The 11,131-nt window shown below is 45.0% G+C and overlaps 1 protein-coding gene across 1 annotated transcript in view; it reads left to right on the top strand.

Moving 5' to 3' along the window:
• Positions 1-10,837, top strand: part of TGM5 (transglutaminase 5) — a 34,562-nt gene extending 23,725 nt beyond the window's left edge. Inside the window, exons 7-13 of the mRNA XM_010836134.1 lie at positions 1,274-1,412; positions 2,006-2,109; positions 2,216-2,455; positions 3,919-4,278; positions 5,042-5,202; positions 9,980-10,113; positions 10,277-10,837. Of these exons, the coding sequence (XP_010834436.1) occupies positions 1,274-1,412; positions 2,006-2,109; positions 2,216-2,455; positions 3,919-4,278; positions 5,042-5,202; positions 9,980-10,113; positions 10,277-10,424 (1,286 nt within the window). The 3' untranslated portion in view covers positions 10,425-10,837. The remainder of the gene's footprint in view (positions 1-1,273; positions 1,413-2,005; positions 2,110-2,215; positions 2,456-3,918; positions 4,279-5,041; positions 5,203-9,979; positions 10,114-10,276) is intronic.
• Positions 10,838-11,131: the final 294 nt, after the last annotated feature.

Raw genomic sequence — 11,131 nt, 5'->3', positions numbered from 1 at the left:
AACAATACAGTGGGTTCATATTTTTTTTAACTTTAATGCTGTGATGGACATCTCTGTAGATCAATTTCTGTTTTCCCCCTTGAGACAGATTCTAAGAGGTATAGCAATACCAGTCTTCCCTGGTGGCTCAGATGGTAAAGAATTCGCCTGCAATGCAGGAGCCACGGGAGACCTGGGTTCGATCACTGGGTTGGGAAGATCTGGAGAAGGGAATGGCAACCCACTCCAGTATTCTTGCCTGTAGAATTCCATGGACAGAGAAGCCTGGTGGGCTACAGTCCATGGGGTTGCAAAGAGTCGGACATGACTGAGTGACTCACTTCACTTCATAACAATACCAAAAAAATGGGAGAGGGAGATTGAAATGCTTTTCTTTATAGAAGAATGCCAGCTAATACACATGGAAAAAATGATACTGTTAGAATATAACCATTTTGGTACCACCATGGAGAAGAGAATGGCTACCCACTCCAGTATTCTTGCCTGGAGAATACCATGGACAGAGGAGCCTGGTGGGCTACAGTCCACGGGGTAGCAAAGAGTTGGACACAACTGATTGTGTGTTGGACACATAATCAAGGTTGAGCATAGCATTAATTCAGGCAAAGATTATCAGGAATGCTAAAATTACTTGGTGAAAGATTTTTAGGGAGCAATATATTTCATGCTAGTTATTTAATGACAAGAAAAATCATAAAGACAGTATTCTACCTTCTTTTAAGAATTTCTCCATTAGGCATAGAGTCTCACTTTTCTAGCCTTTGTTACAGCCTCCTTGACTTCCTGGCTGTATCTATAAATACTTTCCATAATGAGCTTCCAAGACAGTACAACCACACAGAAGGGGAAATCCAAGCAGCAGAGCCCTTTGCCTAAGAATCTGATGGTCTTAATCTTTACCCCAGGAGGGAAAAAATTTCAGCTATTTGGTTTGAAGATAGAGATTTATGGCCAGGAGGGAAGTGAGACAAGTCAGGCTACTGAGTTTTGCCAAGGGACCTGCCTCTGCCACCTTGCTGGCTAGGGCAGAGAAACCCCAAACTTGCTAGACCCTCTGTTGGCCCTAGGAGAGCTTGTTTGAGAAAGCAGACAAGCTCTCACCTTTGTGCGGAGCCTTAGGGAGAGGAGCTCAGGAAGGTGGGGAGGGAGGTCGGACGGGTTGCCAACCTGGTGCCCCAGACAGCTCCTGCCTGCCAAGTGTATGATTTCCCTGAGTCGAGAGCGCTAAGCCCAGGAATCCATGGCCCACAGGAGATTTCTGCCCTTTCTACAGTGATGAGGTGTCTGGGGATCCCCACCCGAGTGATCACCAACTTCAACTCTGGCCACGACACAGACAGAAACCTGATCATTGATGAGTATTATGACAACACAGGCAGGATTTTGGAGAATAAGAAGAAGGACAGTGTCTGGTGAGAGACATCTCTTCCTGGGGCAAACCGCATGAGCCTGCTACCCTCCCATGCACCTCCCCCCTTTAACCAGCCCTGAGGCTTGGTATCCCCAACCCTAAGGCTGAGAGGCAGCTAAACACAAATACAACCATCTTTTGAGTTTAATATATCACATCACAGGAGCTCTCTGCCCTGAGGGAGTTTTCCTCTTTTTCACCTCCTTCATTTAATACTCAACCTGTGGCTCTGATCACAGATGGCCTGAAGTCTCACCTCTGGACACAAAGGTGAGGCCATGACTGCCTCTGTGAGTGGACAGCAGACACAAGAAAGGGCTATGAGAGTCTTTTGAGAGAGAGTGAAGGGTTTCCATTGGCTCTGGAACCTTCACTCTTTACAAAGAGAGGGAAGCTCCTTTCTGGGCAAGCTAAGGCTCACAGGAGGAAGGGTGGTCACCTGCCTCCCACAGAGGTGCACAGGCCTGCAGCACCCTGACTTTCTATCTAGCTGTCCATCACTCATCGTCCCCTGCCTTACTCCAGAAAGAACTCGAGCACCACCAACTCTCCCTCAGCTTCACCTGACACCCACTCCTCTGGCTTCTGCCTCAGGAATTTCCATGTCTGGAATGAATGCTGGATGGCACGGAACGACCTCCCACCTGGATTCGGAGGCTGGCAGGTGCTGGACGCTACACCTCAGGAGACAAGCAATGGTGAGACTCTCAGGAGGACAGGCAGAGCCCAGCGCCACAGAAACAGCCCCCACCCCCACTCAGCCCTGCAGCCACAGCCCACCGAGGCCCCTCTGTTCCCCGTCAGGCCTCTACTGCTGCGGCCCTGCCTCCGTCAGAGCCATCAAAGAAGGAGAGGTGGATCTGAACTACGACACAGCCTTCGCCTTTTCCATGGTGAATGCTGACTGTATGGCCTGGCTGGTCTTTGGAGGGAAGGAGCAGAAACTTCACCAGGACACCAGTACTGTTGGTAATTTTATTAGCACCAAGAGCATCCAGAGTGATGAGCGGGATGACATCACGGAAAACTACAAGTATAGAGAAGGTATGACCAAGCCAGGCCCCTGCAGAATCCAAGTCCTGTAGGCACCTTCCCCAAGACCCCAGGGAACCTCTCTGCCAGCTGGGACAGTCCTCTGCAGTAGGGGATCCGGAACCCAGGCCCACTGTCTCCTCAGCCCTTCAGGTTTAAGGGCCTAGTTGGAGTCCCCATTGCCTCGCTTTCTCATGTCCCTCCCCACCCCACTCCACACAGGCAGTGAGCACCCTCCGCAAGATATTCACTTGCATTGCAGGGCCATCGACAGCCATCATATAGCTATAGTATATGACCTCCTTGCCCCTGCCTTCCTGGCCCCTGCCTTCCTGAAAGATCAACCTGAAGAGGGCAGGAGATTGAGTAAACTCTTTCCTACTAATTAATTTTATTAATTTCATATAATTTATTGTTTATTCGTTTTATTGGGTGTTTGGAGGACAGGCCAGACCACAGCTAGCACCGCAGCTGATCTAAGGCCAAATGTTCACTCCCACACCCACACCGTGCAGAGGATGGTTCTGAGAAATGGGATCCCTGGCAGGGTCTTCTGACCCAAGCCAGTGGGGCAAGGGGCATCTATGTCAGTCAGCTGTGGACTGATTCCTGGAAACTAAGACCAACCACCAGTTTCGACTACTAGGGAGCCAAGCAAAAATATTCAGTCTAAGAGGGCCAGAAGCAGGGAGAGGGGCAGGATTTGAGCAAGAGTGAATCAGGACTGTGTGGGCTGGTGGCGGGAGCACCTGAGATTCCTGGAAGTGCCATAAAGTGCGTGTTTGTGTTTGTCTATGTGGGCCTTTAGGGCCAACACAGAGAAGGCCCAGAGTCCAAGCCTAAGAGATGGCATTGAACACATCCAGGGTACTGGCAATCCATCTCTCCACCTCAATTCTCTCTGTGGCTATCTTCACTGGGGATCACTTGGAGGACAAGTGGTTTATCAGTGAGGAGATTTAAAAGCTACAGGAGGGAAGGAGAATGAGCAAGTGAGATGAGGAAGGGGAGCAAGCCGATACTGGGAGCCTTGTCAGGCCTGTTAACACTGTGGGTGGGTGGCTGGGGCTCATCCTGCTGGGGTCCCTGCCAGTGGGGTGGCTGAGAAAATGTAGGATGAAGAATGCTGTGGTCTCACTGTGGCCAAATCATTTGTTGTTAATCTGAAATTCAAATTAAACTGCCCTGTATTTTTATTTGCTAAATTTGGCAATCCTATCAGAGATTTAGTATAAAGTGTAGAACAATACTGCAGATTTATCCCACTCAGGAGGCAAGGAGCCTAGGCTATTTATCCACCAACTCTTTTTGGTCAGGGGTTGAGGGCTGCTCTTGGGGGCGTAAATTTCCTAGCGCTTTCAGTCTGCTCCATGTATGAGGTGAGTCAGTTCTGGTGGCAGAGAAAGCCTCAGACGGAGAGTCTCAGGTGGTGGAATTTGAAATGAGGGCACTGGTGCTGTGGTCTGCCCTCCCAGGTTCTCTGCAGGAGAGGCAGGTGTTTCTGAAGGCTCTTCAGAAGCTGAAGGCTGGAAGGTCCCCAGGCTCCCTCCGAACAGAATTGCAACCTAGGTCTGTGCCACTGAGTGACAGTCCGCGGAGCCTGGCTACTCCTTCTCTCCAGCCCAGTGATGTTGTCCAGGTCTCCCTGAAATTCCAGCTGCTCGACTCGCCAGACATGGGCCAGGACATAAGGTTTGTCCTGCTGGCCCTCAACATGTCGTCCCAGTTCAAGGACCTCAGAGTGAACCTGAGTGCCCAGTCTCTGCTGCATGACGGCAGCCCCCTGCTCCCATTCTGGCAGGACACAGCCTTCATCACACTCTCTCCTGAAGAAGGTATGGACTCTGGGTATGGGCATGAACACAGAGTAGCTTATGGAAATGCCATAAGGGGGTCAAGCCAGCCAAGGGTTTGAGGGCAGATCCCTGTGAGAACTGTCTTTCTAGTGTCTCCTCTGGCACACAGTCCTCCTCCTTCCTTCCTTCCTTCCCTCTTCCTCCCTCTCCTCTACTCCTGTTTCTTTCCTTTAACCTCCTCCTTCTCCTCAATCCTTCCTTTACTACCTCAAGGAATATGGGCCGGGTTAGTGAGGAAAGCCTGAGATTTGAAGTCCTCCAGACCTCGGAGGAGGCAATGGCACCCCACTCCAGTACTCTTGCCTGCAAATTCCCATGGACAGAGGAGCCTGGTAAGCTGTAGTCCATGGCATCTCGAAGAGTCGGACATGACTGAGAGACTTCACTTTCACGCATTGGAGAAGGAAATGGCAACCCACTCCAGTGTTCTTGCCTGAAGAATCCCAGGGACGGGGGAGCCTGGTGGGCTGCTGTCTATGGGGTTGCACAGAGTCGGACACGACTGAAGTGACTTAGCAGCAGCAGCAGCAAACCTTGGTTAGAGCCTCAGTGCACCCACATACTAGTAGAATAACCCTGGGCAAGCCATTTCACCTCTCAGCCCCTCCAACAGAAAATTGAGTACCTGCTTCATTGGGGGCTCAGTAAGGTCAGCCTCTCCTCTGCATAGTAGGGTCCCAGATCACCCAGGCCCAGCTGATTTCTCTAGCGAGTCTCACCTCATCCTGTGTTCTCTCCCTAGCAAAGATCTATCCCTGCAAAATCACCTATTCCCAGTACAGCCAGTACCTGTCCACAGACAAGCTGATCCGCATCAGTGCCCTGGGTGAAGAGAAGAACAGTCCTGAAAAGATCCTGGTGAAGAAGATCATCACCTTAGCCTATCCCAGCATCGTGATTAATGTAGGCAAGAGCCCTGCATGTGGCCTGGGGGCTCCTTGGGACTGACTGAGGGTGGGGGATAGAGACCGCTGAGAGCTTGCTCAGGAGAGCAGCCCCTCCTTCCCCCTGCCTCTTCTGGTGCCTCCAGGAACCTCCCCACCAGGAGCAGGTTTATCAGAAAACACTGGATGAGGTCTCCATCCTCTTGTACCCTGAGAGGTCTTATGGGTGCATCTTGAGCAACTGCCATGGGGAGGTTGGGGAAAGACCCCTCTGTTGTGTCTCCTCCCACTGTTGGCCTTCCCCAGGGTCAACAAGAGGAAACTTGGGCGCAAATGGGAGGATCCTGAGTGGGGGAAGAGCGCTGCCTGAACAAAGGTCAGCTCAGGTTTGATGTGCTATTTCCTGGCTGTGGATCCTTAGACAAGCCCTGGGCTTCTGCATCTTGAACTGTCAATGACGGGCTTAGACTAGATGGCCTCCAAGGACTCCTCTTTCTCTGACATTCTGGTGGGGAGACTTCACAGGGCTCTTCCTGCCAGTGCTGTTTCCCCAAGGCCAAGCAGCCCCCTAGATCCTGCCAAGTGAGCCTGGGGTGCCCTCTGGTGGGGTGCATCTGGCAAGCCCAGCCACTGGAATCTATTTTAGGGAGGGTTTCCAAAGGTGCCTCCAAGTTTCCTGAGGCTACTTCCTTCTCTCTAAGCCCTGAATGATCCACTGGTCTTGACTCACACTGGTGTGAAAAGAAACTGAGCCAACTAAGATAAAAGGGTGAGAAGGGATGGAGTTAGACTGTGAAAAGAAAGAACAAAAACTGTCCCCAAATGATCCTACCCACTCAAATTATCCCTGAGAATCCTTTGGAGCTCTTGTTTATTTCACATTTCAATGAAATCCTTGCAGCAGAAGAAATATTACTGAAGACTCCCAAGTCATCAGATCTTTCCATACGATGGGTTGAGTAGAAATATTTTACACAAATGTCCATACATGTGTAAGTGAAGTAAAAGTTTCACATAACAATATCTTGCATGATAAACACTGATATTATATTCTATTTCATTTTTAAAAATTAATTTAATTATTTTAATTGGAGGCTAATTATTTTACAATATTGTGGTGGTTTTTGCCATACATCAACATGAATCAGCCACAGGTGCAAAACTGTCCCCCATCCCGAACCCCCCTCCTACCTCCCTCCCCATACTATCCCTCTGGGTTGTCCCAGAGCACTGGCTTTGAGTGCCCTGCTTCATGCATCCAACTTGCACTGGTCATGTAGTTTACATATGGTGATATACATGTTTCAATGCTATCCTCTCAAATTATCCCACCCTCACCCTCTCCCACATAGCCCCAAACTCTGTTCTTTACATCTGTGTCTCTTTTGCTGTCTTGTATATAGGGTCATGGTTATCGTCTAAATTCTTTCTCTCTCTCTCTCTCTCTATGTATGTATGTGTATATATATATATATATATATATACACACACACACATTAATATACTGAACTGGTGTTTCTCTTTCTGACTTACTTCACTCTGTATAATAGGCTCCAATTTCATCCACCTCATTAGAATTGCTGGGATGTGGGTCATTGAAGATCTTGCTGTGATTTATGTCAGAGTGTTCTGCCTATGTTTCCCTCTAAGAGTATAGTTTCTGGTCTTACATTTAGATCTTTAATCCATTTTGAGTTTATCTTTGTGTATGGTGTTAAAAAGTGTTCTAGTTTCATTTTTTTACAGGTGGTTGACCAGTTTTCCCAGCACCACTTGTTAAAGAGATTATCTTTTCTCCATTGTATATTTTTGCCCCCTTTGCCAAAGATAAGGTGTCCATAGTTGCATGGATTTATCTCTGGGCTATTTTGTTCCATTGATTTTTATTTCTGTCTTTGTGCCAGTACCATACTGTATTGATGACTGTAGCTTTGCAATATAGTCTGAAGTCAGGAAAGTTGATTCCTCCAGTTCCATTCTTCTTTCTGGCTATTCGAGGTTTTTTGTGTTTCCATACAAATGGTGAAATTATTTGTCCTTGTTCTGTGAAAAATACCACTGGTAGCTTAATAGGGATTGCACTGAATCTATAGATTGCTTTGGGTAGTATACTCATTTTCATTATATTGATTCTTCCAATCAATGAACATGATATATTTCTCCATCTATTTGTGTCATCTTTGATTTCTTTCATAAGTGTTTTATAGTTTTCTATATATAGGTCTTTTGTTTCTTTAGGTAAATTTATTCCTAAGTATTTCATTCTTTTTGTTGCAATGGTGAATGGGATTGTTTCCTTAATTTCTTTCTGTTTTTTCATTGTTAGTGTATAGGAATGCAAGGGATTTCTGTGTATTAATTTTATATCCTGCAACTTTACTATATTCATTGATTAGCTCCAGTAATTTTCTGGTGGAATCTTTAGGGTTTTCTATGTAGAGGATCATGTCATCTGCAAACCGTGAGAGTTTTACTTCTTCTTTTCCAATCTGGATTCCTTTTATTTTTCTTCTCAGATTGCTGTGGCTAAGACTTCCAAAACTATGTTGAATAGTAGTGGTGAGAGTGGGCACCCCTTGTCTTGCTTCTGATTTTAGAGGAAATGCTTTCAATGTTTTGCCATTGAGGAAAATGTTTGCTGTGGGTTTGTCATATATGGCTTTTATTATGTTGCAGTATGTTCCTTCTACGCCTGCTTTCTGGAGGGTTTTTATCATAAAAGGGTGTTGAATTTTGTCAAAGGCTTTCTCTGCACCTATTGAGATAATCATATGGTTTTTATCTTTCAATTTGTTATTATGGTGCATCACATTGATTTGCATATATTGAAGAATCCTTGCATCTCTGGGATAAAGCCCACTTGGTCATGATGTATGATCTTTTTAATATGTTGTTGGATTCTGTTTGCTAGAATTTTGTTGAGGATTTTTGCATCTATGTTTGTCAGTGATATTGACCTATAGTTTTCTTTTTCGGTGGCATCTTTGTCTGGTTTTGATATTAGGGTGATGTTGGCCTCTTAGAATGAGTTTGGGAGTTTGCCTTCCTCTGCTATTTTCTGGAAGAGGTTGAGTAGGATAGGTGTTAGCTCTTCTCTAAATTTTTGGTAGAATTCACCTGTGAAGCCATCTGGTTGTGGGCTTTTGTTTGTTGGCATATTTTTTATTACAGTTTCGATTTCCGTGCTTGTGATGGGTCTGTTAAGATTTTCTATTTCTTCCTGGTTCAGTTTTTGAAGGTCATACTTTTATAAGAATTTGTCCATTTCTTCCAAGTTGCCCATTTTATTGGCATATAATTGCTCATAGTAGTCTCTTATGATCTTTTGTATTTCTGTTGTGATTTCTCTAGTGTCATTTCTAATTTTATTGATTTGATTCTTCTCCCTTTTTTACTTGATGAGTCTGGCTAACAGTTTGTCTATTATATTTATCGTCTCAAAGAACTAGCTTTTAGTTTTGTTGATTTTGTTATAGTCTCCTTTGTTTCTTTTTAATTTATTTCTGTTCTGATTTTTATTTCTTTCCTTTTACTAACTTTGGGGTTCTTCTGTTCTTCTTTTTTTAGTTGCTTTAGGTGTAAAGTTACGTTGTTTATTTGATGCTTCTCTTGTTTCTTGAGGTAGGCTTGTATGGCTATGAACCTCCCTCTTAGTACTGCTTTTACTGAATATCATAAGTTTTGGATTGTTGTATTTTCATTTTCATTTGTTTCTATGCATATTTTGATTTTCTTTTTGATTTCTTCCATGATCTGTTGGTTATTCAGAAGCGTTTGTTTAGCCTCCATATGTTGTGTTTTTAGTAATTTTTTTCCTGTGGTTGACATCTAATCTTACCACATTGTGATCAGAAAAGATGCTTGAAATGATTTCAATTTTTAAAAATTTACCAAGGCTAGATTTAGGGCCCAGGATGTGATCTATCCTGGAGAATGTTCTGTGTGCACTTAAGAAAAAGGTGAAATCTATTGTTTTGGGGTGAAATTCCCTGTAGATATAAATTAGGTCTAACTGGTTCATTGTATCATTTAAAGCTTGTGTTTCCTTGCTAATTTTCTGTTTGGTTGATCTATTCATAGGAGTGGGGTATTAAAGTCCCCCACTATAATTGTGTTACTGTTAATTTCCCCTTTCATACTTGTTAGCATTTGCCTTATGTATTGAGATGCTCCTAGGTTGGGTACATATATAATTGTTATATCTTCTTCTTGGATTGATCCTTTGATCATTATGTAGTGTCCTTCTTTGTCTCTTATCACAGTCTTTATTTCAAAGTCTATTTTATCTGATATGAGTACTGCTACTCCTGCTTTCTTTTGGTCTCTATTTGCATGAAATATCTTTTTCCAGGCCCTCACTTTCAGTCTGTATGTGTCCCTAGGTTTGAGGTGGGTCTCATGTAGACAGCATATATAGGGGTCTTGTTTTTGTATCCATTCGGCCAGTCTTTATCTTTTGGTTGGAGCATTTAACCCATTTACATTTAAGGTAATTATTGATAAATATGATCCCATTACCATTTACTTTGTTGTTTTGGATTCATTTTTATAAACCTTTTCTGTGTTTCCTATCTAGAGATCTTTTAGCCTTTGTTCAAGAGCTGGTTTGGTAGTGCTGATCTATTTCATTTTTTTAAAAATGTTAATGACAATCCATTAAGTTGTCCATACTTGGAAAAACACAGGCCATGGAAATTTAGTTCTTTAGGTAGCAGATCTAGGGAATAGTGCCCTCCATAAATGTCTGATGAGTTGGGGGATGAGACTAATTCTCCTCTCTGGATTTCCTTGTTCAGGTTTTAGGAGCAGCCATTGTGAACCAGCCGCTCTCTATACAGGTGGTATTTTCAAACCCCCTCTCGGAGCAGGTTGAAGACTGTGTGCTGACTGTGGAAGGAAGTGGTCTCTTCAGGAGACAGCAGAGAGTCCTGTGAGTCCTGGCAGTGCTCACTCTCCTTCCCATCTTATCCTCGGGGTGGAACTGTCCTTTGTTCTAGACATAGGGGAAGGGGAAGTCTGGCTTCTGAGTAGAAAGGGGCTCTGAGGTTATCGTAATCCCATGGTTTTCTGACAGTCTGTTTTCTCTGCTGCAGCATTGGAGTCCTCAAACCCCATCACAGAGCCAGTCTCACTCTGGAGACTATCCCCTTCAAGAGTGGCCAAAGGCAAATCCAAGCGAATCTGAGGAGCAACAAATTTAAGGACATCAAGGGTTACACGAATGTCTATATTGGGTTATAAATTCTGGGACAAGAAGCTGGATGTGTAGATGTTAGGCTTTAGGCAAAGAGCAAGTTCAAATGCAAGCTGTGCCATTTCCCACCCAAACAGAGGCTTCTCTTGGCTCTGACGTGAGCAGCAGAGGAGAAAATGGCAATGGATAGCCCCCTGGGCCATTTGCTTTGCTCCCCAGGGACTCTGCTCAGGGCCCAGGGATTCCACGGTGTCCTATCCAGAATTGTGAGACTGGCCGTGCAGTCCAGAATTGCAGACTTGATTTAATGACCCCCAGATGTCCAGAAAAGAAGAAGACTGGCTGAGCAGCTGTCCCTTTGTCATTGCAATGGCTACTTCCTTAGTACCAATAAACTTCAGCTCTCATTCTCATCTTTGTGTCCAGACACCCATTACTTCCCCGACAGCAGCTCCACCTGTCCCCTGGATGCTGGGAGTGAGTGTCCTCCTGTGTTACTACTTGAGCCCACTCACTCATTCAAAAAACATTTACCGAGGAGTTTGGGATGGACGTGTACCCACTGCTATATTTAAAATGGATAACCAACAAGGTCCTACACGGAACTCTGCTCAGTGTTCTGTGGCAGCCTAGATGCGAGGGGAGTTTGGGGGGAGAATGGATACATGTGCATGTATGGCTGAATTGCTTCACTGTTCACCTGAAACTATTACAACACTGTTAATTGGCTATACCCTAATACAAAATAAAGAGT

The sequence above is a fragment of the Bison bison genome, unplaced genomic scaffold (assembly GCF_000754665.1).
Source record: "Bison bison bison isolate TAMUID 2011002044 unplaced genomic scaffold, Bison_UMD1.0 scf7180017864061, whole genome shotgun sequence".
NCBI classification, from domain to species: Eukaryota; Metazoa; Chordata; class Mammalia; order Artiodactyla; family Bovidae; genus Bison; species Bison bison.
The sequence above is the reverse complement of the archived record's forward strand: the minus strand, read 5'-3'. Positions and strand labels throughout refer to the sequence as shown.